This window comes from Crocodylus siamensis, chromosome 4 (genome assembly GCF_052110815.1).
Source record: "Crocodylus siamensis isolate JL-2025a chromosome 4, ASM5211081v1, whole genome shotgun sequence".
In the NCBI taxonomy this organism is placed as follows: Eukaryota; Metazoa; Chordata; order Crocodylia; family Crocodylidae; genus Crocodylus; species Crocodylus siamensis.
In genome coordinates this window covers 14,242,637-14,268,146 of record NC_143398.1, presented here as the reverse complement: position 1 = coordinate 14,268,146, position 25,510 = coordinate 14,242,637, and the positions used below count along the sequence as shown (strand labels likewise).

The window sequence follows — 25,510 nt, the reverse complement described above, 5'->3', positions numbered from 1 at the left end:
AATCAACTGTTGTTTCTCCCTGCTGCCAACTATTGTTCTTCCTCTGCAGTCTTGGCCTGCTAAAGCCCCTTGGGGATTTTTTGCCCTGTAGGGTGAATTCTTTTGAACAGTACTGAATTCCTGTAACAATAAAACGCTTCCTCCCTCTTGTTCAGAAATAATTTTAAAGGGCCAGAGACACAGGTGAACTATCCCAGAGAACGGACCACAAGTGTGGATGTACCACTCTCACTCCAGAAGCCCAGGACTCTATCTTCATCTATTCCAAGCCAGAGGGTTTATGAGCTCTTGAGACTTCCCAGAGAATTTATGAATTCTTAGATGGCCCAGCTATACAGAGTTAGAGAAATAAGTCACTTTTTTGAACAGTGTTACCATCCTCTCATGTTTATAAGGGGAAGTCTGCCAAGTTGGTACAATTGAATTCCTTTTTCTTAATCACTTCCTTTGACTTGGTATAAGAGTTTTGTACTCAGGGCCGGGAAGTCTTGCAGTATGTTTGATCAGTACTTTCTATTAGGCACTTCTAATCAGTGTGTTTGAATAGCAAAGCATAGTCATTTGAAAGATGAAAGAGACTGAATTCAAGAGAGGTCCCAAAAAGATCAAGCTGACTTTGTTCTGATTCAAAACGTAGTGAGAAAAATCATTAACTTGGTACTCTGTTCCTTAACCTCTCAAGCATTTATGCATGTTGACCATTGTTTAGGAAAGTGGTGTTTCTGAAATGAGGCAAACACTCTTCATGATATTTGAAGCCATTCATAAAACCTTTGCCTACAGAGGGGCATGACCTGGTGACTGATTAGAAGTGGAAGGTGGAAAAGGGCTCTCATTAAATCACTTGTGTAAATGTTGTACTGTTAGCTTTTACTCAGCACTTGATAAAATTTATGAAAGGGTTTTTTGGCTGTTTGGATTCCGTTAAATATGAGCTGGAGGTATTTCATTTGATTAATAGCATGAAGGGGCAGATTCTTGGCCCTGTTACAACAGTTTTGTACCTCTCCCTAAGTGCAAGGTAGCCATGAACCTGGTGGATCCAACACTCTGACAGTCCCTGGGGCATTTTCTTGTACTTCTATACCAGCAATCTCTAGCTCAGGAATACCATTGGCAACCTTGATGCTGTGTCAAACCATGCTATGGACCAGTTTGGTCTTTGGGTCTCAAAGAAAGAGCAAAGACATCCCTTGCTTTTGCACTGAGTTCAGTTCAACGAGACCAAAGAACACAGGTAGTCAATGTGACCCCATTTGACAGATCAACACATGATGCATCTCTCCTCCTACCACAAAACAAAATTACACTACAATTTTATGCTTGGGAGTGGTGTTCAAAAGCCAAGACATAGAATAACCATGAATCTTTGTCCTCCATTGAGCATCTCAGAGTACTTCCTAAAAGGCTGTTATTGAAAACACTTTTGGATTCCATTGGTTGCTTTCTTGGCATCTGTTTCTGCCACCGTGCCTTGTCTGAAATTCCCACTGGAGTCGATGGCCATGTCCACATGAGCAGGAGTATGCAGTTTGCGGTGCTTCAAAACCTTTTGAAGTGCCACAAAATGCACATGGCGCATGTAGAGCCATTTGTTGCACCGCATATTTGTAACTGAGAGTGCTTTGCAGGAATCATTCAGTTACAGTGATCCCCAGGACCAAACAGAAGTTCACTGTTGGTTCCAGGGAGAAGGAAATCTAGCTGGTGAGTGGCAGTCACCTAGCAACATATTTCTTCTGGCAACAGCCCTGTCTCTCCCATCCTGTCCCTGTTTCAGAATGGGAGCGGGAAAGAAAGGGGAGGGAACTCATTCTACAGGTACCTCAGCTATCTCTCGATGGTGGTGAATTAGAGCCCCCCCCCCACACACTTCATTGGGGTCTCCAATTCACCCACCCCACCCTCCAGCAGGGGCTGACAAACCCCCCATATCTAACTGCCTCTGCTCCCTTTACCCCCTCCCATTCTGAAAACAGCTTGGAGGGTGAGAGACAGTGCAGACAGAAGTTGTAGAAGACTATGTGTTTTGACATGTCTTCATCTGAACCCTCATTTTCACCGGATCAGCCACTGTTAAAGCTGTCTGCAGCTGTTCACTTGTGTTTGATCAAGTATAAACTGCTTTCTGTGGCCAAATCAGGTGAAAATTGTCACTTCTGTCTGCACCCATACTGTCCCAGTGTCCTCATGATACACAACAAGGGAAGGAAGAAATGGCCAAAAAAACCCAACCACCCAGTCTGGAAGAGAGATAATGGTGCCTTTTTTATTTCAAAATCTGGAAAAAGGCAGGGTAGAGGTGCATCTTATAGACTAGCTGAATTAGAGATGCATAAGCTTTTGTAAGCAACAGCTTACTTCATCAACAAAGTCTGTAGAGTTTGAAATCACTCTGCTTCCAGTATGGGATGAGAGATGTTACAAGGGTGCTCTATTCTGTATATATGTAAATAGTTAACATGCACAGTGCCAGCAGACACCATTCAAAATATGTAGCAAATAGCCAATCCAACTAGTGTGGTTAAGGCATGCTAGATTCTACAGACAACAGCATAATGTGAGAGATGTGGTTGCCTTTGACTTCCCAGCCTGAAGCACTGGAAGCCATTTCCTTATTTAGGCTGATAGGGGACATCTCAAACTCCCCTCAAGCTGTAGACAGACAGTTAACCACACTGCCACCACACCACAGTGCTGAGTTTTATAGGGCTAATAAAACTTTGTACCCTGTGTTCAGCCAGTAACTTCCTTTGCGCTGCTCTGTGCATCACCTCTTAACAGCTCAGAGCCAAAGTACTGCTTTGTACTTACCTCCACTTAATCATCTAAACCACCTTCCTGAACTTTCACTAGCTCCTCCTAGGTGGAAGGCTTTTGAGTCTGTGTGCCTAGAGTAAAAGAGAACTATGAACCTGTTTCAGGCTGATTAAATGTTAAAAGAAAACACTTTACTCTGCTAGACTGTGAACGCTGTGTTTTATCTCATCTAAGGCATTTAGGGAGAGACAGTTAGCATATTACCCAGATAGTAAGGTCTTCCCCTGACAACAGTTCCTGAGAAAGTGCCTTACCATTGCTACTTAAAAAGAATGGAGAGTTATTGGAAGGCAGCCCAGGCATCTTCAGTTTGAAAATTTAGGACCTAATAATGATAGGAAACAAAAGACCTGGGTTCTGATGATTCTGGGGCTGGGACGCTTAGTATGAAGCACAAGCAATGTCTCTGACTTCTCCAGATGATGTCACTGTGAAGTTTTAGGAAATGGGATCCTGAACATGCAGTCATCTCAGGGGCCAAGGCCTGACCCCACTGAGGTCAGTAGGAGCTGGGCCATGTATTCCAATGAGAACATGTAAAATGATGCACTAACACTGGGGTGAGAGGCTATGCTACACAGCTTAGAGGTGCCTAGGCAGAGTGGTGGGCTCTGTTCCCTTACACCTGCACAGCCCCCAGGATAACTGAAACAGCCCTGAGTGTATATTTACATCCCAACAGCTGCCCAGGGCTATTGTTTGGCTGCAAATCCTGCCCAATGTATGTTTTTCTACTTGTGAGCCCCACCTCCAGCACAGCCCCTACATCAGAATGTAGGGAACCCTGGAAGGCAGCCTTTTAGCTGGGTGCCTGTTTCTGGGAAATCTTCCCTTAAGTGTATGCAGGGATTTGGGAGATTTTCTATGCTTCCTTCACCCTTTTATGAGGGGTAAGAACATCTGAGAGAGCTGAAAAGACAGGGCTCAAGCAAGGATGCAGAAGAATATTGGATAGTAGATGTAGCCCTTTAAGGGAGTAAATGTGAAAAAGAAAGAAATTAGAAGCTGATGCAGCAGTAGAAGATGCTGTTCCTGGGGAAATAGTTTGATGTTACAGCTCTGTTCTTAAGCAGCATGGACCAAGGGTCAGCAACTTATAGCCCATGGAGCGGATCTTGTCTGCAAAGAGCCTGGATCTGGCCTGGCCCGTGAAGGTCTGGTCCAACTCACAAGGGGGAAGGGAGGGAGGATCGGAAATGTGCAGAGGCACGTGTACCAGCCCCTTAAAGAGTCCATGTTCTCAGGCCGTCTGCTGCTGCTCCAGCCCTCTCTGCCCTGTGCCAAGGATAGGTCTTTCATGCTTCCCTGCAGCTCAGCTCACCCTCACCACTAAATTAATCATTCTCCACTGGCATTGGTGGTGCTTGGTAAGTGGAGGCAGCATTGGAGGGTGTGGGAAACCAGCCTCAGCAGGGTTAGGGCAGGGAGAGCTGTTCTATAACAGTGGCCAGGTTGTAAGTGCCAGCTTGCCATCCTAAAAGGTTGCCACTGACCTAAACTCCTTCCATTCTAACTTTCTGCATTTCTCTCTAGACTGCCCAATTATACATCCACTTTTTTTTTTAACCACGTGGCACTTCCATTTCACAGGCAGAAGCTCTAATTTGATGCCAGAAGATCTGACTGAGCAGTTAATATACCAGACTCAAGAGATAATCTATCTGGTTTAACAGTTGACTCTGTAAGCAACGTGCCTGATTTAATGACGTAGCTGGTTCAATAATCTGTGTCTAGTCCAACAAGTGCTGTTGCTCGTTCAATGAATGATGGTTCCATAGTTGATCCCTATTTTTCAGTAACATGCATATTTGGATCTTTACATGAAATATATGCTTTGGTAGATGCTTTGCTCTTTCTCTGTTGCATGACACTAGTGCATCATTTGCCACGCAGCAGAACTATTTAAGTGTTAGTTGTGTATATTTTACCGAGTTGTGTATATTTTAAAGAGTTGGGTCTCTTTCACAAGTTAATTTATTGGTTTCAATGGGTACTATAGCCACATTCATTTGGACATCTCAGACAAATAGTTGCTTTTAGTAGTATTCCACAGGGAAGGAAAGAAAAAGTTCGTAGATGAGAAGGGTTCTAAAGTGTCTTTTAAAGGTCATTTATTTCAGTTTTCCTTAGAATATTAGAGCTAGTAGACATAATAGTTCATACACATTCAAACACAAAGCATGATTTGTCTTGCATTCAGGGACAATAATTTCTGTTGCAAGATGGAAACTCACCTGTTGGAAAGGACAGATGAGGAGAAAGATTAATCAGTCACTGGATGGCTAGGAGTTACTCGCATGATGTAGCCCTGAAAAAGGCAAATACAGTCGTAGGATATAACAGGTACTCCAGGAGAGACAGGGCAGTAATCATTGTCATTAAACAAGGCACTGGTGAGACTTCATCTGGAATACAATTCTAGTTACCCATGTTTAAGAAAATGTCATGCACTGAGGAACAGGTGCAGAAAAGGGCTATTAGGCTGATTAGACGAATAGAGACCCTATCTTATGAAAGGAGGCTAGAAAAGGAGGCTGGATTGTCTAGCCTAGCAAAAGACTAAGAGGAGATATGATTGCTGCCTATAAATGCATTATTCCTAAGTTAGAAGACTGCTTGCCATCAGAGGAAGAGGTTCTGGAACAGCTTTCCTAGAGGTGTAGTAGGCTGGAAAAATTAACCATTTTAAGATAGAAGGGATTATATGACATGGATTCCTGTGATAGCAGAGAACTATATTTGATGACCCAGTAAGCCCCTCCTGGTACTATATATCTCTATTAGTATAACTGCAACCAGCAGAATATTATATGTAGCAGAATATGAAATTATATCTATTTCACTGTAAGTTTAATGCAGCTACCTAGGACCCGATCCTGCAATAGGATCTCTGTAAAACTACCAAAAGCTCAGCACATATAAACAGATTTGAGTGCAGGCTTGGGCCTTTGTTTTCAGAATATGTATGCTTAATCACCTTCATTTTTGCACAATCCAGACAGCATACACTGCAGTGTTTCCAGGTGTCTGGAAGTTCACTCTTCCCCCAACAGAAATTTGAAAACCCTTTCCAGCCCCACTTTGTGTTTTTACACGCCTCTGCTGTAATATATCCATCTCTTACCTATCCAGAGCTAGCACTTCACAGTGGCATGCCTCAAACTGCTGTAAATCTCTGCAATGTATTTTTCCTTTCTTATTTGCATGGATGAGCAGTGATGTAGGTAACAATGTTGACATTCAAAGGTCCATAAGAGGGACCTGAAACAAATGAGGTAGTTTACACCATAGCACAGTTGTTTTAGATGTTTCCTGGAACCTCAAGTAGCCATCTCTGTGTCAAGAGACCTACTGAACTCAGGGCGGCTGCCCCCCCGATTTCGTGGGAAGAACGTGGGGCCTGGCAGCCATTTCACAGGTGGAGCACAGTGCCACCCAACCCTCTGATTGGCCAAGGGGCTCAAGTAGCCCTGCCCCTCACCACTGATAGGCTGCAAGCCACATGACAGACAGCCCTCGCAGCCAATAAGCAGTGAAGGGCAGGGCTGGCAGCCATCTTGCTGTCAGCCCTTCAAGTGTGCAGACCTCCCTGCTTCCCTGCCTCACCCCAGCAGGCTGCCACAGCATCCTGAAGACTGCTGGCTCCCTCTGAGGATCCAGCATTTTCTTGTTGGTATGTTTTTTTTCCTGTGGATTTCATGGACATTACCCGATTTCGCAGGATACGAATATTTCCTTGTCTGTGCTGAATATACCCCACCCAGAACTGCATTAAGTTTTTTTCATAGATGCATCATAACACTGACTTATAATCATCCTGAAATCCCCTTGTGCACCCAGGTCCCTCTTTTGCTCACTTACACCAACCTTAGGAGCCTTCTACCTGACAGCTAAAGTTCTGATTAGTTCTTAAGTATGTGCATAATTTAGCAGTTGACACCATTCAACTTCACACCATTTCTAATGCTCTACTCCAGTGATTCTCAACCTTTTTCCTACCAGAACCCATTTGCAAAGATCCATGGCCTGCCCCGACGCACACCCCACTAGCCCTGATGGTGCCTGACTCCCCCATCCTCTGCCCCCTTGGGCCATGCTGGTGTCCCTCACTCCCAACCTGCAGCTCCCTGCCCCCCTCCAGCCCTGCTAAAGGGGCCCCCAGCTGCCCTTGTCCCGCTTGGGCCGGAGTTCAGTGACTGCGGCGGCTCTGGCTCATGCGGGCAGCAGCAGAGCAAGTCCAGCCACAGCATAGGCTGGATGGAGGAGGAGGAGAGGCCTGTGGCACCCCCACTGCCCTGAGCTGGGGCTGCCGCACCATGCCAGGCAGCCCGGTCATGGCCCCCCCCCAAGCAGTGTCTCCTGGCTCCTGGCCAAGCAGCTCTCCCCTGCCCCATTCCCCCAATGGAAAGGGAAGGTGCCTTCCCACTGCCCCTCTGCCCTGCTGCAGCTCGCAACCCTTTGAAATATTCTTGCAACCCACTTTTGGGTTGCGACCCATAGGTTGAGAAATGCTGCTCTACTCCACAAGATCTAATTTTCCTGTATAATAATGTGCTCCTTTACTATATTGGCAGAACCTGCCCTTCTCCCTCCACCCTCACTAGATTAGTGTCATACACAAATTTCCTAAGTACCACTATAGTTTCTCTACTAAAGCTGCTAATGAAAATGGTAGACAGGATAGGTTCAAAGACCAATCCCTGAGGAACTCCACTAGCAATAGGTCTCCAGTACAATAACTTGCCTTCCAGCATAACTTGTTGTAAAATCCCTTTAAACCAACTCTTTATCTACCTTATATTCAGAGCATTGATCTCTATCCTCACCACTTTGGCTAATTCTCATTGGGTTTGTTTCAAAAGCTTTGCTTAAATCACAATAGATAATGTCCACCGTGTTGCCCTAATGTAAGTCAGTTGTCCTGTCATACAAGATTAGACTGGTTTGACACAATGTTTCTTAGATAAAACTATGTTGTGTTTTATCCCATTTTCTGTTTACTTCCGTATCCTTTATTATTCTTTCCTTTGATATCTGTCCTTAGATCTTGCATAATACTGGAGTCACGTATAACTGCCAAGGTGACACTTTTTTCCATTAAAAATAGGCAATACAATTGCCTAATCATAAAAGTCCAATCATAGACTGTAAACTCTGAGTTGACAGATTCATTAAAAATCCTTGTTAAAGGGATTCCTAATTCACAGGCCAATTCTTTCAGAGTTCTGGGGTGGAGATTACCTGGATCCTCTGATTTTATGACAATAAGCAATGTATGTCTGGCTTCTACCTCAGATGTGATTATTTCCATAACCATGTTCTCATTCCTGTTTTGTACCCCTACCATTGTTTTCAGTTAATTCTTCACTGTTATTGAAGACTGAAGCAAAGTATTTATTCAGTATTTGAGCCATACCCCATTGCAGAGTATAGATTTTGCTGGTCTTTTTAATTGTCCTCATAAAGTCTACCTCCGTTAAGCTTTTGGCAGTTCTCACTGTAGTGTAAGCAGTGAAGTGGTTCTTGGTTTTATTCACTGTGCTCTATCCATCCTCTATCAATAGGGTAAAATGAAATGGAGCTTTGGTGTTATTTCCAATGACAATACTTTCACCTGTAAATTGAAAAGAGCTTGGGTATCCCTAGAGAAGTGTACTACTGTAGATCCATCAGATAGGACATAGTCTCTGCTGCCTAATATTTTATTTATTCTTAAGTCCACCATGTGGTTTCTTCTGTACTCAGCCTGTGCCATTTCATTTGCCTACAGATTTAGTTCAGCTCATATATTAGCTTTTTTAGAACATGCATCACTGTAATTGATGCAGCTGCCTCAATTGTTCCTAAGCTAGCTGTATGAATCTGAAGGTGGAGGTCAGCATCTTATCTATCTAGCCAGCCCCTCCTCATTAATGTGCTCTGGCACAGCTCACTGCTGCTCCAAAAGTCCCTTCAAGGTACTAATGTACTGGATAATCTAATGGTTCACTTCATGTGATAGCCTTTTGTTAACATTTTTCCTGCTGCAATCTGCCATGATGTCAGCTCCAGCAACAGCTGCACCTCTTTCATTCCCCTCCCCAAAGTATTTTCACCTTTTTGACACAGCCATGAGTGATGGCGAGCTTAGTAATCAGTTTTGCCCCATTAATTCTGCTTCTAGCCCACAGCTTTATGACCTTTCTTTGGCATAAAGAATCATGCCTTTGTTTGGTATGATTTTTTTTAATGGCATGAGACTTTCACTGGATCTTTCTAACAAAAGAAAAGTGGCCCACACTCCTGGAGAATGCTGGGATTACTTTCTCCTTTGGTTTTGAGGTTAAATGCAACCTCATTAACAAAGGTACCTTTTAATAAATAGTCCCTGAAGATGAAGCTTTTATAGCAAAGGGCCTAAATCATCTCTGTAGTGATTAAGCACTCTGGAGGAGACATACATGAAGATTTCCTCACTAAGGTCACATAAGGGTAGAAGATTTTTCTGTGAAAGACACCACTAGGCTGGTCCTCAAATCTGACAAAGTCCTGAAGATCGCAGTTCCCTGGACAACACAAATCAAGAACTCCCTTACTGCAGCTGCCCACGGGATCCCAAGTAAAGGTACACTCATTATCTAATTAAATTGTACAAGGCTGGGAGTAGGACGGTGTGCATTTCCCACACTCATTGCTGTCATGCTTACCCCTTACCTGGCCCATCCAGTTCTCAGTCCTTCCATCAGCACCTGGTTCACACTGGGCAGTGTTGCTGCAGTCATTAAGCCTCCTTTCTGGTAGATACGGATGCTCCATGTGTACCTACAAATCCAGATTTAGAAGGAACAAGCTACTCCTGGGGCTGGTTTTGTATGCGATTTTAAAAACAATCATGTCTTCTTAAAATTACAGCCATGTTTCTTCTTGGTATCTGCTATCAGAGACAGGGAGTGGCTCAAACTGTCACCAGAGAGTGAAATAACTGAAAATGAAAGGAGAAGCTACATAAATATTTCAAGCATGCTCTATTTTAACCTCCACTCTTACTTCCCTCACCCCACAGGAAATTACCTTGAGTCTCACCCAGATATTTTTGCACATATTTATACATATAACATATAACATTAAGTTAAATACACATAATGGAAAAAATGCCAGCTGAAGAGCATGCATGGAAGGCTAGACCATCACATGATACAAACCAGCTCTGCTCAGATGATAGTAATCTCAAGTGATGTTCTGGCCTATTTCAACTGCATTTAAGTTGGTATTGTAACGATCAGTGTCTATGTACAGGTTGCAAGGGTATCAGCAAGGAATTAGCCTGAGAAATGTAGCACTAAAACCACAGCCTTTTATCTTTTAAACTAAAAGTCACTGTTTAGGTATATGTAGGAAGCTGTTATAGTTGATGGAGCCAGCCACTAAAGGGAGACAAACATACATCAAGTCACCATATTGAAGAATGTTAACATAATTCTTCTCTGGTGGTTTAAATAATCTGGATTCCTTGGAGCAGTGTTTAGGTAAGCCATTTTCTTTCTCCCAACTTATGTATTTGTGATTGCATTCAGATCAGATGGAAGATTAAATAAAGAATGACACCAAGGTATTCAGAATGACAGACACATTTTAACAAAAAAGTGTCATACTGGGTCAGATCATAGGTCCATCTAGCCCAGGAACCTGTATCTAATAGTGGCAGAGTGGATGCTACAGGGAAAAAGTATGTGAGCAGGAAGAGTGAATTGTAGGCCTCCTTGGGCAAAAGGGAAATTGATCTATCCACTGTCCCTCTCCCCTAAAGTTTCCAGCACTCAGAGATCCCAAAGATTCGAATGTTAAGGTTGCAACACTATCATGTTTAATACCCACTGATGGACCTGGCCTGTAGGAATTTGTCCACCCCATTTGGAAACTGCTTAATTATTTGAATTGGTCACTATAGACATGTCTCTCTGTGAGAAGGTGCTGTTGATCGTATTCACTTCTCCAGTGCCAAGGTCTAATTTCCAACCTCTCCTCCGGTCTTGCCTGCTACAACTTGTAATGATAGAAAAAGGGAAAGTGAATATTATGCAGAGGCCAGTGGAATGCCTTTAACCCATAGTGGTTGTTTTGCAGGACTCCTCCTTCCCTACGCTGTGTCCCTTTCCTCTCAAGGCATCAATGGCTGATCTCATTCTGTAATTTAGTTACCAATTTGTTTCTTGCTTTTGGATCTTTTGATCCAGTTTCTAATGCTCCTTCAGTCCTTAATGAAATCCATTTTAATTGACACTTTCATCTAACAAAACAACTACAAAATTAATCAATTGATCAATTACTTGGATCTTGTCATCCATGGAGGCCCACAATTCACTCTTCCATCGATTCAGTTCAGCTACATCAGCCCAGTTAGAGCATCCATTACTTCACACCTTCACCTGAGAAATCAGGGCAACTTGATAAGGTCCCTTAATCTGCTGGGTATCATCTCCCAAAGTTCAGCACCCAGTCAATTAATACTCAAAGATCCACTAATTCATGACATAGAGATAAGCAGCATGAGCTGAGGGAAGTCAATTTCTAACCAGTCTTGTCAATTTATGTATGAACATGGAAAGGAACAGGATCCAGTATCAAGAGTTCATTAAATTCATGAACTTTGACAGAGAGGCAACCACTCAGATGTAGAAGTCTGCCCCTCTGCTCCAAGTTTGGAAGTAGCCAGTCCTGGCCACTCTTCAGTTAAGATACTTAATAATAAACAAAGCCAGAAGAAAAATACTGTGGCTCACCATGCATGCCAATGCACTGCTCCATGCAGCCTCTCTGCCTGCAGTCCTCTCAGTACTGCCTGGCTACTCCAGGTTTGTCTCTGCACCTTTTGCAATGCACCTCAGCTTCATGCTTCTTTGAGGCTCTCCTCCATATCTCCACGTGGATCTTTGCAGCCCTCTCCTCCTTGGAGCTGCAGGTTCCCCTCCTTGGGGTCCTGAGAGCCCAGGCCCACATTTTCTTTTTTCCAGAAGCTCTCTGGCCTAATAGAGTCCCTGTGTGGGAGCACGTGACTCCAGGGACTCTGCGTCAAGATTCTCCATGCAGTGTTTCTCCTCAATGACCCCAGCTCAGCCTCCTTGCCCTAACCCCCACCTGCCAAGTCCAGCCTGAGAATTAACCTGCATGAGTGAACTCCCTGTGAGTGAAACAGGTAAGTGTCAATGTAGCAGGGTGCCAGCCAAACCCCATACTCACCAGGATGATGACTGATGATGTGGTCCTCAGGCAGTGGATCCCTGGCTGGGCTCATGGAGAAGCAGTGAGCCTACGAGCCAACAATGTGCTCTGCTCTTCTGTCAGACAGGCAGCCAGCAAGCAGCAGACTTCCCTCAGCTTCCCGTCCCAGGCCGGGGTGAGAGCGAGAACCCTGGCTCCAAGTGGACATGGGCCACAGCTCAAGAAGAAGGTAGGCAGCTGGTGCAGGAAGCACCACCTAGGACCCGGAAGCAGCAGATGCAGGGGCTGATGACCTCCTGTAGGGCTCTCAACACCTGTCAGCAGCAGCAGGACACATGAGAGCAAGCAGGGGGCCAGGCTGGCCCACACCAAACCAGAATTCCTCACATAAGGTGGCACCAACCCCAGGAAAGGAACACCAACACAGGCAAAGGCCCATGCTGCCTTCCTCCATCGGAGCTGAAGACCTGAAGTAGTAGACCAGGATCACTCTGGCTCTCTGAATGGAATCCTGACTGCCGCTGCAGGAGGTCTGGTACCTTTCTCTTCACCACAGGAGGTCAGGTACTTTTAGGGGATGCACCAGGGTTCGTGATACCCCTGGCCCCACATTACCCAAAGGGGTCATCCCAGGACAGACTAGCCCGTTCAGATTGTGCCCTTATAAAGTACAAGCCCTAAGGAGCCCCGATTGCCTGGAGAAAGGTTGTCAAGATACCCTGCTGGGCCGAGGAAGGACCTGAAGCAGGCACAGACATGATTATTTAAGTTATATTAGTTTATTCATTTCTTAATGCAGGCCAGACACTGCTGACCGCAGAACTGCAGCAAAGCAGCTGAGATGTGCTGACCCCAGGCAATGTGGTTTCCTTCTGTTGCAGACTCTTCTGCCTGAACAAGGCCAGACACCCAGTACAGCCAGGCGTCTATTCCAAGCACTGACCAGAACACCCAAATAGAAAGAGGTGGGGTAGAGGGGAGGTGGAGCTCTACAGAAGACTCTTGGATGTCGTGACCCACCCTCTCTAATCAGATACCACCCTCTGATACCTTTTTCAGTTACACCAAGTCATGGCAGGTGAAGATATAAAAATAGGAGAATGAGACACCCACTGAGCATGTGGCACATGGGCTCTACCCCAGTATGGCCTCTTGGCCTGAATCCCTCTACAGTTGGACTGTTCTGTTACACTCTCCTTCAGGTTTTCAGTTTGGCTTGATGAGGTTTTCCTTCTTGATGAAATCTTTCTTTTTTACTGTAATTATATTTCAAAGACCTTCCTTTTTCCCCTCTTCACCTCCTAGAAATTTAATTGGAAGAGCCAAAGGCATGGACATAAAAAGATCTAAGCAAGGGGGACTGCAGTTTTGTTGTCACTATAAAATTATCTTCCCAAAGACCAGTTAACTACCCCCCACTGCAAAATTCCCTTGTTAGTCTGTGATAACCCTGTAATTACTTTACTAATATCTAGCAAGCAGTTAAACATAACTAGAAGCATAAAAATCATCTCAACCTGCCCCTTCAATCTGGTAGAAGAATTTTAACTAGGAGTTGCCCATTGGCCTCTTTAAAACATCCTAAATGGGATTCGGAAAAGATTGTGTAACTGAAATTAATCATTTCCATACTTAAATTCCATTAGCAAACTGACCTGATGATAAATTTGGAGATAAAAGTTAAACTTGCAATATCATCTGTTGAATTTTCAAATTAGCCCACAGAGTTTGTCAGATCAGGAATAGTGTGAAATGATATTACACATACAGTGAATCAAATGAAACTTTCATGTAATTTATTTTAGGGGAGAAAATGTTATTTTTCTAAGAGTTAGATACAGAGAAACAATCTTACATTTTGGGTTCTAAGACTATCTTGCAGATTTTGATCTTGTCAGTTGAATTTCTAGCAATTGGATAAACAGCAAGGAAAATATTCTCTGTCCCTCAACATTAGCTTCATCTGGTCATATTCTCATACTCTTCCATAGTCCTTAGGCCTTAATTCTTGAGCACTCTTGGCAGTCAGAGCAGATGAAATGTTTAAACTGCCAATTACGGGCTCTCCTCCATGTCAAAAAGTTAATTCCATCCAGAATGCCATAGACAACAACTAAAAGTGAAATACAAAAAAACCCATGTAAAAGCTGTTTTTCCTTACTGACATTAAGGTATACATCAATAAATGAGTAGAAGAAATGACCACTCCTATCTGGCTCCAACCAGATAGGAAAAGAGAGCAATATTTTTTAAAACTCCTCAGTATATCCCATTTTCAAGTGTCCAGGAATTTAGGACGCTTTTGAAAATTTTACCTTAAGTCACTTAAACAATTTAGTTTGAAATCAGGATTTCTCCCTGCTGTCTCGTCCCCATTCCCAACTCAGACTGCCTGCAACCTTTCCACCTATGCTTACATGCTATCAGACATTCAGCTTCAAAATATATTGCTATTAAGACCACAGTAGATAAGCAAAAAACAGGTTCTAGCTTGACGTTAAAATCTTATTTATACTGGGAAAGCTATTACCCTGAAGGGATTATATGGATTTCACAGTTTAAGATCAGAGGGACCATTAGAGCATCTAGTACTGTATATCACAGGTTATTAAATTTTACTCAGATACCTCTATACTAAGCCTAATGACTTTAGTGGGACCAAAACATTTCAGTTGGCTAAACTGTTATGTTCCATGAGCAGAGGGAAGACTGAATGCCATAATGCCTGAGGCCTTAGCAGTTGTAGGGAATTTATTAGGTAAGGCATGCTCGGATGATCCTAGTAGGCAATTCACAGCTCAAGCTCCAAGTGAAAAACAAACCAAGGTCTTTGCTGATCTTATGCAAAAGAAAATTATCCTCAAATTCCTAACCTAGCAGTCAGTTTGACCATGAATATTCAAAAAGCTACACCAGCCAGAATTCTCTGACTCATCTCAGACTCCAGCCCGCCACATCTAATATCCTGTCTGTTATAATCACAGAATCAAAGAAAATTAGGGTTGGAAGGGACCTCGGGAGGTCATCTCGTCCGACCCCCTGCTCAAAGCAGGACCAGCCCCAACTAGATCATCGCAGCCAAGGCTTTGTCTAGCTGGGTCTCAAAAACCTCCAAGGATGGAGATGCCACCACCTCTCCGGGTGGCTTGTTCCAGTGCTTTAGTACTTTCCTGGTGAGAGAGCTTTTTCGAAATATCCAACCTAAACTTCCCTTGCTGCAAGTTGAGACCATTGTTCCTTGCTCTGTCACCTGCCAGTACTGAGAACAGTCCAGCTCCATCCTCCTTGTAACCAAAGTAGTTGAAAACTTATTTAATCCCCTCTCAGTCTTCTCTTCTCCAGACCACATAAGCCCAGTTCCCTCAGCCTCTCCTCAGAAGTCATGGGGTCCCCAGCCCCCTCACCATTTTTGTTACCCTCCACTGGACTCGCTCTGTCTACATTCCTTCTGTAGTGGGGGGCCCAAAACTGGACACATTACTTCAGATGTGGCCTCACCAGTGCTGAATAGAGGGGAAGAATCATTTCTGTCGATCTGCTGGCAACACTCCTATTAATGCAGCCCAGTATGTTGTTAGCCTTCTTTGCAGCAAGGACACACTGTTGGTTCTTATTTGTCTTTTTGTCCACTGTAACCCCCAGGACCTTTTCTGCAGAGCTACTGCTTAGCCGCTCAGTCCGCAGTCTGTACTAGTGCATGGGATTGTTGCCTCTCTCTTTTGAGTCAGAGAAAGGTGGGGAAAAATATGCAGAGTACAATGCATAGCTAGCTGTGCATCATGGAAAATATTTCTGTTCCCTTCACCTCACATGCCCAGCTCAAGAGTTAAGCAATAGATTCTGTCATTATGTAGGCAAATGGGTTCTCCTAACAGCCTACAGATGGGGATTCTTAGGCAACAAAAAAGGTTGCATTTGTCCTGGGAAAGGTGATTTTCTCCCAGGACAAAGTACAGTCATTCAGACATTCATGTCCACTGTCCTGGGACAAACCCTAGAAAGCTTTCTGAGATAAGTGCTAACAGTTTGTCCTGAGACATCATGAAGTACATCTGAATGACTGTACTAGGACTGCATCATTGAATCAGTGACAGAAAAGCAATGGTACATTCAGCTGCCCACTAAACCCTGATTAGAAGGGTGATGTGTGTACATGCCAATCCTCGAACTTTTCTGTTCTGGGACAGACACAGGCAAAAGTTGTCATGGGACAAATGCAATGAATATTCCTAGCCTTAGATTCTAAAGCCTAAAGGGATCACTACCATCATTCAATGTAACTGGATGACTAAGGTTAGGATCCAGAACCTATGTTTAGGCATCTAAATGTCCTGATTTTCAAAATGCTGATTTCACTGGGAGGTCCTGGGCACATGACACTTCTGAAAATCAAAGCATTTAGTCAAGGTGCCTAAATAAGGATGTTAAAGTCTTAACTTTAGGCACCAACTTTTCAAAATCTTGGCCTAAAACTTGTAAAGAACTTGCAGTTCACAAAGTCAGAATAAATTCATATGGGACAAAGAAGGGGAGCAGCAGAGAACCAAAGGAAGAATTCCATTGCAGCAGATTTAAATTACACATTGTTCGGGGGGGGAAGCGTGTTTTCATGCATGTTAATTAGCAAAATAAACCTCCTTCCTGACTGAGGCCTTTTGTGACAAGTACTAGTGACAAAAAAATTAATTATCTGATTGGGTGTGTCTACATATGCAATTAAGTGGCTGAATAAACTCCAGCACAATCTGAACTGGAGTAAACTAGTTTGGACATCACCATCTACACATATGTTTAAGTGCAGTAATTTACTGTGCTTTCAGATAGCACTTGTGTGTGATGGTGCAGTAAATTAGTCTATATCGGCATAATTGCCACACACGTGTAGATGGTGATAGTTTACTGCACAGCAAATAAGGCCACTGTGCAATAAAGTGCTCATGTAGATACGCCCGTTAAATCCTAAATTAAATCTGCAGCATTAATTGCAATCAGAAACTTGCCAATGGAATACCCGATGTAATCTCTCCCAGTGCAGTCCATTTAGGTTTATTTCCCTGTAATACAAGTTTATTCAACCGATTCAAGGACAGCACAGCCTTGGGCCAGCCTCTCAAAATTTAATAGTATGCAACAAAAGAAAAGATACCTATTTTTCCCTGTTCCTCTTCAGCTGCAATTAAAGATTTCTACTCAGTACCATTGTTTTTCTGCTGGAGAGTTTACGCTAAATGTAAGACCCTAAAGACTTAACTCTAACCTCATTTACAAAAATATAACTCCAGTAAAATGACTAGATCTACTGTTGAAAAAGGACAGAATTGGCCTTGGGATTTTATAAGCACATCTTTACAGAAAGTGAAAACAAAATATACTAAAAAGGAACAATCTCTTACATGTGGACCCATAAAGATATGATGCTCTACAAATACTTATGAAGTCCTTAGTTTAGGTAAGTAAGAACAGCAATTTTCATCATGCAGAGAAGATAGAATACAGACTAGAAAAATACTCAGAATGCATTAAGAAGAGAACAAGCAGACACTGAAATCCATTACAGTTCACAAATCATACAGACTTGATGTCAGGAAAAGAACTATGTAAAGCCTGCATTTTCTTGCTCAGATCTTTTCCTTGTATGTACCGTAAGTCCAGTATTTGTAACTTTCTGACAAAATGGCCTGTGTTTTAAAAAAGGAGCTCTGCTTTACATCTTTATAGAAACACAGAACATAATGCTGGAAGGGACCTCCTCGATCAATGCTATAGTGCCTGCTCCTTTAAAAACAGAAACTGCCTAGGGAGAGTGTCCTTCATAGATTTCATAGATTTCATAGACATTAGGGCTGGAAGGGACCTCGGGAGATCATCGAGTCCAGCCCCCTGCCCAAAGGGCAGGAAGTCAGCTGGGGTCATAGGATCCCAGCAAGATAAGCATCCAATTTACTCTTGAAGGTGTTCAACGTAGGTGCTTGAACCACCTCCAATGGCAGACTGTTCCAGACCTTGGGGGCTCGGACAGTAAAGAAATTCTTCCTTATGTCCAGCCTGAAACGGTCTTGCAGGAGTTTGTGACCGTTCGACCTCGTCATCCCTTGGGGCGCTCTGGTGAACAGACATTCCCCCAGATCCTGGTGGTCACCCCTGATAAACTTATAGGTGGCCATCAGATCACCCCTGAGCCTGCGCTTTTCCAGGCTAAAGAGTCCCATGGCTCTCAGCCTGTCATCGTAAGATCTGTTTTCCTGACCTCTGATCATGCACGTGGCTCTTCTCTGGACTCTCTCAAGCTTCTCCACATCCTTTTTGAATTGTGGAGCCCAAAACTGGATGCAGTACTCCAGCTGCAGCCTCACCAAGGCCGAGTACAAGGGGAGAATGACATCCTGGGATTTGCTCGAGAAGCATCTATGGATGCACGCCAGCATTTTGGTCGCTTTACTAGCCGCAGCATCACATTGCAGGCTCATGTTCATCTTGTGGTCAATGATGACTCCCAAGTCTCTTTCTTCTGTAGTGCTAACCAACGTAGCACTGCCGAGCCTATAAGGGTGCTGCAGGTTTTTCCTCCCAAGGTGGAGAACCTTGCATTTATCGGTGTTAAACACCATGAGGTTCTCATCTGCCCATTTGCTGAGCTTGTCCAGGTCAGCCTGGATCACCCGCCTGTCTTCTGGCGTGGATGCTTTGCCCCAAAGTTTGGTGTCATCGGCGAACTTGGCCAGTCCACTCCTGACTCCAATGTCCACATCATTAATGAAGATGTTGAACAGTATGGGTCCCAGGACAGAGCCTTGAGGGACGCACTGGTCACAGGGCACCATGATGAGTGACTGCCATCAATCACAACCCTCTGAGTCCGACCACGAAGCCAATTTCCCAGCCAGCCTAGTCAGGACAAAGTCAGGTTGTATTTTGTTATAGCCCTGGGGCTCATATTTTGGTTGTTTCTAAACCAGTGGACCGGGCTGAGGCTACTGGGGGAGGAGGTCTCATTGGGGATCCACTACAGTGTGGAGACCCCTGGTGCCAGCGGGGTGCAGAGACAATGGGGCTGTGGAGAGCTCGGCATCAGGGGGCGCAGAGATGACAGGGCTGCGGAGAGCCTGGCGATGACAGGAGGCCGAGCTAGACTTGGGCTTCTGAGGGACAACGTTTGAATGCCATCTGTGAGGCTTGGGGTATGGTAAAGGGATAGTTTTAGAGCCACGCAGCTAGCCCATAAGGCTGAGGGTGTCCCGTGAGGCATCCATTTTGAGCAAGTTCAGCACGGTCCATCAGGACCGTGTTGAAACACAGACTTGAAGGCAGCCTCACTATTTATTATAATTACCAGCAAGACGTGGCAGATGAGGAAAAAGGTGCCCATTGGGCAAGACTGGCATGGTCGCGGAGCCCTAGGGATGTCACGGCCAATGCTGGGGACCCCATCCCATGACACCTAGCATCTCTGAATCTATGACTCTAAATCACTGCTGTCTTCATTTGGCTAATCTGAAAGATCCAAACTCGTTTAAGTCTCCTCTTATCTGATGGGCTCTCTGTTCCCTTGATCACATGGCAGGTCATTTCTGCAGCTGTTTGAAGTTCCAGGTACCCCAGGTTCTAGATGTTCAATTTCTTCTTTCTTAAGCATAAGTGACTAGAACTATACACATTATTCTACATGAGGTCTTACTTCAGAATGACACACTATGTTCTTGGTAAAACTCCAGACACAATATGACTAGCAGTGAGGTAGATTTATTTTGGCTGAAACATCACTAACAATTCTTAAATGGGAAAAAATTATAGAACCTTTACTTTGTACTTGTTGGTGTCTGGTGGCAAAATGACCATAAAGTTTATCTGTAAGCAGACAGAAATTAGAGCACATGGAATTTAAGAAATCTGACCTTGTTAAGGCTATGGCATAAGAGAATATAGACACTAAGAGTCAAATCCTCTGAGGTCAATGGCTATAACACCTATTGATTTCATTAAGGCCAGAATTTCAGTCCTTCGCTTTATTCAGTGGACCACTGCTATAACTATAATACATCTCAGTTGAGTCATGTGGTTATGTAGGAACTGGACAATAACTGGGATGTAGACATATTACCACACTGTGCTACAGTCCATGTGGGTTTGCAGTCCATATTTTGCCTTGTAAACCGAGTACATGTTATACAGTGTAACTAAGAAACCAACATGAATCCTCATGATGTCATTTTGACAGTCATTTTTAAGCACAGAGTGGCAAGGGGTAAAAGAGAGACTATTATTTGACTTACATCTAGTAACCTACGTGAGTTATTCTACATGTACTGGAGTTTACCTTTTTTCGTGCACAGAAACCCAACAAAGCAAGAAAGCTGCAAAAATAAATGAATGAATAAATAAACAAAATTAACTGGAAGCGCAAACATGGCACTTAGAACCTTGAGGTCTCAGAACTATCAGCAAGTTGAACATCCTTAATCTGTATTTCTACTGATACATACGTTCTTCAAAAAGATACAGAATTATAGAAAGGTACTTCATTTTTAAAACAGAGTTCTTAAATTTCAGGATAAGAGACAGATGCCTTTGCTACTGTACTTCAAAGACCATCCCTCAGCGGACACACAATTTTTTTCTGCTGAGAAGTGGCAGTGCTTAGATCCGGAAAAATATTAATCTGCTGCTCTTGTAAATGCATTTCCTTCCTTTTGGCTGCAATCATAACCTCATCTTTCAGATACTGAGACCAATGTTACATGCTGGACTACCAGAGAAATATTTCACATTGACTATCATTATTTCCTTAGAGTGATTATATAATTATCCTGATTACAGTAATTGTGTAACAACTTCCAACTCACTCATTTTAAAAGATAAAGATTTTAAAGTTTAAGGTAAGTCTTTTGAGTGTAACATTCATTTCCATTGACATAACTTAATCTTTTCCACTACATCCTACTCTGTAAAGGCTTCTGAAAGCCTTCCAGTGGTATACTAAGTAACATAACTAATTTGACTTTAGACTGGGATTTTCAAAAGAGTCTAAAGGAATTAGGCACCCAATTCCCAGTGAGATTAAAGCCCACGTCTCATGGCTTTAATACTGTCCATGTCTAATTAGATTTTTAATCTGCAAATCCCTTGTTCTGCATCTGAACTGGCCAATACTAAGTGAAGTCAAAACATGCAATTCTGTACATGGGCAAATAATTCCTTCCTGATCCCCTAATACAATTATCATATCCCCAAAGCATGCTATTTGAGAACACTTTTTTTTTTTTATCTTGCAGAAGGGATGGGACACAACACAATTTGTTATTAATGGCAATAAATACACAGTCCTTTTTATTTGAGGAGATGGCTAGTTGCAATAGTCATTTCTACAGGAAAACAAAGATTTTGCGTGTCTTAAATGCATTATCCTTGAGTATCAATGAGTTTTGTTTGTTCTTGAGTTATACAATTGATAAAAAGGGAATTGATTTTTGCTGATATTCTTTCTGCCTATTCCACTCATTCCACCAAGTGTTTAACTCCTCCAAATTCTCTTTAATTTTGCTATCAAAAATAAGCAAATGTAAATAAGCAAGACTACTTCCTATTCTGAGTCATTAATATATTTATCACATAACACAGAGCCGCAGGATAGCTAATACTGTTCTAAGCAAAAGATATTTATTATGTTTGTTTTCCATCATATTATTCAGGTTTTAGTCAACATCACTGCTTTGACCCCTACTCTATAGTCACTCAATTACCTTTAACAAATTCTAATCCACATTCTGACACTGGCTGCCTGATCACTTCAAGGAAGTTACTTTGTCTTTTTGTCTCAATTTTCCAACTCACTGTAATACTTAACTATCACAAAAAGCTCTGGTTAGGATTATTCAACCCGTTTCCATAACATATTACATCTGTAAAGCACTAAATAATGACTAGTTCCAAGGGAGGTGGTGCTTTCCCCTACCTTGGAGATGTTCAAGAAGAGATTAGACAGGCACCTAGCTGGGGTTATTTAACCCCAGTGCTCTTTCCTGCATAGAGCAGGTGATCGAATGCAATGATCTACAAGGTCCCTTTGACCCCAGAAATCTATGACTATTGTGTCTAACAATGGACCTCATCAAAAACACTGTAAAACTAAGTAAATTATGTCAAATGGTTAGTTGATAGTTAGTATGTTAATAATTTTTTAAACTTCTAACCAGGAAGAGTGCTCATAAAACAACCATAAATTATCCTAGAACTAAGATGAAGTCCATTTCTCTGTAATTTCTATAATTCTCCGTAATTTCTTCATCTTTCTTTCTTCAAGGTACAACACTATTACTATTCCTTCCCTCCGCCCAAAAAACTCCAAAACCTGTTCACCTATCTTTAAAATCAAGGGCAGATTAAGAAGACCTTGTTTGCTTACATTTCTTAAACATCAAATAGATTAAAACAGTGTATTTACCACAGATTAGACGGTGTAGGTAGGATAACAAACTAATAAGCATAAACTTTCACTTTATGGACTTCTTTGTCATCACATTCTCTTTGCCTGTTGTAATAATAGAAGGTATTGTCCCTTCTCTGAAGTTTCTTCACAAATCCTGTTTCTGGCCAACGATCCACCTGAGAATGCAATAAAAATATTCGTCCATCTACTGAACATAAGAAATAATATCTGTTTAGTGCATTTAACAGAAGGACATGTTTGCATGAACTGCATTTGGCAAATATTTGGTTTAAAAATAATGAGTGCATCCTTTGCTTATAGGTTAAAGAACATAAAATATCAGAAAACAGGTTATGGCCAAAGTACTACATCCCCTACTACATTCCCTATTAGAAGAGTTTCTACAGAATGATCCAAAAATGCTGTAGCATAACAGATGCTATAGCATTTAAGTCATTTAAAATGAGAATGCACAAAGGTGCTAGCAACTATGCTATAGGAAATAGCCTTTCACTGGTAGTGAAGGACATTAGAAATGACCTAAAATGACTTTTTCATCTCTAATATCTAATACCTACAATTCCCCTTGATTAGTGAAAGGATGCTAGCATTTTCTTCTTTGCCGTACTGAAGAGAATCAGTCCTTCAGTAGTGTGAATAGCTGAAAGATATCAGTTGTTTGAAAGAATGATGCTTATGTAATGGGTTCTTCAACACTTATCAAACCACGGAAAAGAGACATATCACGAGTTTCTTTGGAGCTGTTAAAGGAACAAACATCAGAGCTTTTAAACAAACGAGCCATAAATAAAGTCATGGCAATTAGTGTCAGTGCAATCTTGCAAGGCACTAACACACTTAGATCCCATTGATTTCAGCTCAGTACTTCACAAGAAACTCATTAAGCTATAAAAGTTCAAACATTCCATGCTTTAGTTCAAAGAGTTTTGGGGAACTTACATGATCTTAGCTAAGCATCTGTAACATGGACACCAGGGGTATTTCTTGTTATCTATGAGCCCATAATGTCCATTCCTTCTACCCCATGTCTGGCAGTCACTGGGGAGAGACACTAGAGATTCTAATGAGACTATCTTAGAAACAGCAGCTTTATAATTTAACTGCATATTTAGGGACGTTTTTACATTTGATCCAACAGTGGAGGTGGGTGCTTTAATTAAAGCAGCTCCAAGAGCCACTCTAATTAAAGAGCCTACAACATCTCATGTATCAGTGTCCTCGCACTTCAAATGAGCTTTAGTTAAAGTGCCCTACCATCATTTCGAAGCTTGGGGACGGATACACGAGATGCAGCGGCTGCCAGAAGCACACTATTAGCACCCTCCGGCAGACTCAATTAACCAAGTCTGGTGCGATGCCCTGTAATTACAGCATGTTGGAGCAGCCTTCCCCACATGTCTAATGTTCAGTTGAAATAAGTGCTTAGATAATTTTTCTAAAGGTAAACCCCATTGTATTCACTGTATGTTCACACTTGCATTTTGTGGTCTCTGTAATATAGCATAAGGGAGCCATACTAAAATGTGAACAGTCAAAAAAAGAACCGACATTAGTTCCAAGGAAGTCTGATTGAAATTGATTTTGGAAATGGTGTTGTTAGCATGTCCTTCCTTCCCAGTGTCCTGCCACTGGAACTGTGGTTTTTTTGTCTTGTAGTGTAATGGTCGTGTTATGTGATGTAACGTATTATGTGAACTGCAAATGTGATATGAATGTGTAACGGAAGGGGAGCAACCCTGCAGAGCCCTGCTGGCTGTGATTCTGGACTACAAATCCCAGAGACATCAAGAAGCAGGAAGAGGAAGTGAAGAGCCACTCTGCAGAGTCCTGCTGCTGCTGTGATTCTGGACTGCAAATCCCAGTGAACTTGGGGGAGCAGGAAAAGGAAATGACCACACAGTTCCAGGCTAGCCAAGTGTCAGGCAGCTGAAGTTGAATGGACAGAGCTGAGAATGATTGGCACAAAAGGGAAGCCTTGGCACAACACGATGAACTACAGACTGATTGCGTGTGACCTCCGACTTAAGATACCTGTACAGAGTGACTCTGGACTAAAGACTGGTTTTGGGGACACCTCTGGATATAGGGAAAGGAACTTGATGTGCTTAAAATACGTATTCCAGTGGTACTGACTACTACGTGTTACTTGTCTTTTAGGTATGCTGTTATACACTGAATGGCTATTTACCTCTATTTGTCCCTCACCTTTGGCCCACGGGCTTGTGACCCTAATCCCTAGGACTTTCTATACAAAACTGAGAAAACCTCTTGTTGGGTGTGGTAATTGTTTTGATACTGCAGGCATTTGCTACAGTAGTTTGTGCCTGTATCAGATCTGTTTTGTTTTATTTTATTAGTGATTAGTGATCCTGTCATGCTAATAAAAGTATCTACCTAGACTTCTATAGAGATATTGAAGCATATATACTATGAGGAACTGTATGAGATAGGTGATTAATGATGCTATTCATAGCCTAGCACCAGTAGGTTGTTAATCTTAACACCCAACTAGGGTTGCCATAATCTCGAGTGGGCATCCAACGGAGGTGGTGCTCACCTCTACCTTGGGGCTCTTCAAGAGAAGACTGGACAAGCACCCCAGCGCTCTGACCCCAGCGCTCTTTCCTGCCCAGGGCAGGGGGTCAGACTTAATGATCTACTGAGGTCCCTTCTGATCCTAACATCTTTGAATCTATGAAACTTACATCTTACATTTGAGGGTTATTCACCGGCTTATTTCAGGGCTGTCCAACTGGTGACCTGCAGGCTGCATGTGGCCCCCAAAGGGTTACAGTGCATCCTGCAGGCTTTCTTCCAGCTACCTCTTCCCCTCATTGAACTGGCTGCGACAGAAGACAGGGGATCCAGGTTCCACTTCCTGCCCCTGCCCTAGGGGGCAAGACAATGGAATATGGCACAGCCCGCACTACCGGAGGAACCTGCAGCCCAGTGGTGCAGCAGAGAAACTCACAGATACAGACCTAAAGGGGAGTCAAAGCACAAGGCAGGCAATTCAGCAGGAGGCAGACATGAGGAGCAGCAGCGGGG

The 25,510-nt window shown here is 42.9% G+C and overlaps 1 protein-coding gene and 1 long non-coding RNA gene across 8 annotated transcripts in view; one reads left to right on the top strand and one right to left on the bottom strand.

Annotated features, from left to right (window-relative positions):
* The window catches only part of LOC149865507 (uncharacterized), a 30,650-nt gene extending 5,789 nt beyond the window's left edge, over positions 1-24,861 (top strand). Inside the window, exon 2 of the long non-coding RNA XR_016441718.1 lies at positions 24,119-24,861. This is a non-coding gene — a long non-coding RNA (uncharacterized LOC149865507). The remainder of the gene's footprint in view (positions 1-24,118) is intronic.
* MEIG1 (meiosis/spermiogenesis associated 1) overlaps positions 12,137-25,510 on the bottom strand; it is a 31,921-nt gene continuing 18,547 nt past the window's right edge. For 4 of the 7 annotated variants that reach the window (XM_090041861.1, XM_090041860.1, XM_090041857.1 and 1 more), the window contains exons 4-5: positions 22,457-22,617; positions 12,348-14,131 (exon numbers count right to left, since the gene is read on the bottom strand). In XM_090041861.1, coding sequence (XP_089897987.1) covers positions 22,489-22,617 — 129 coding nt within the window. In that variant the 3' untranslated portion in view covers positions 12,348-14,131; positions 22,457-22,488. The other 3 variants (XM_090041859.1, XM_090041858.1, XM_090041863.1) reach the window with 3 other exon arrangements.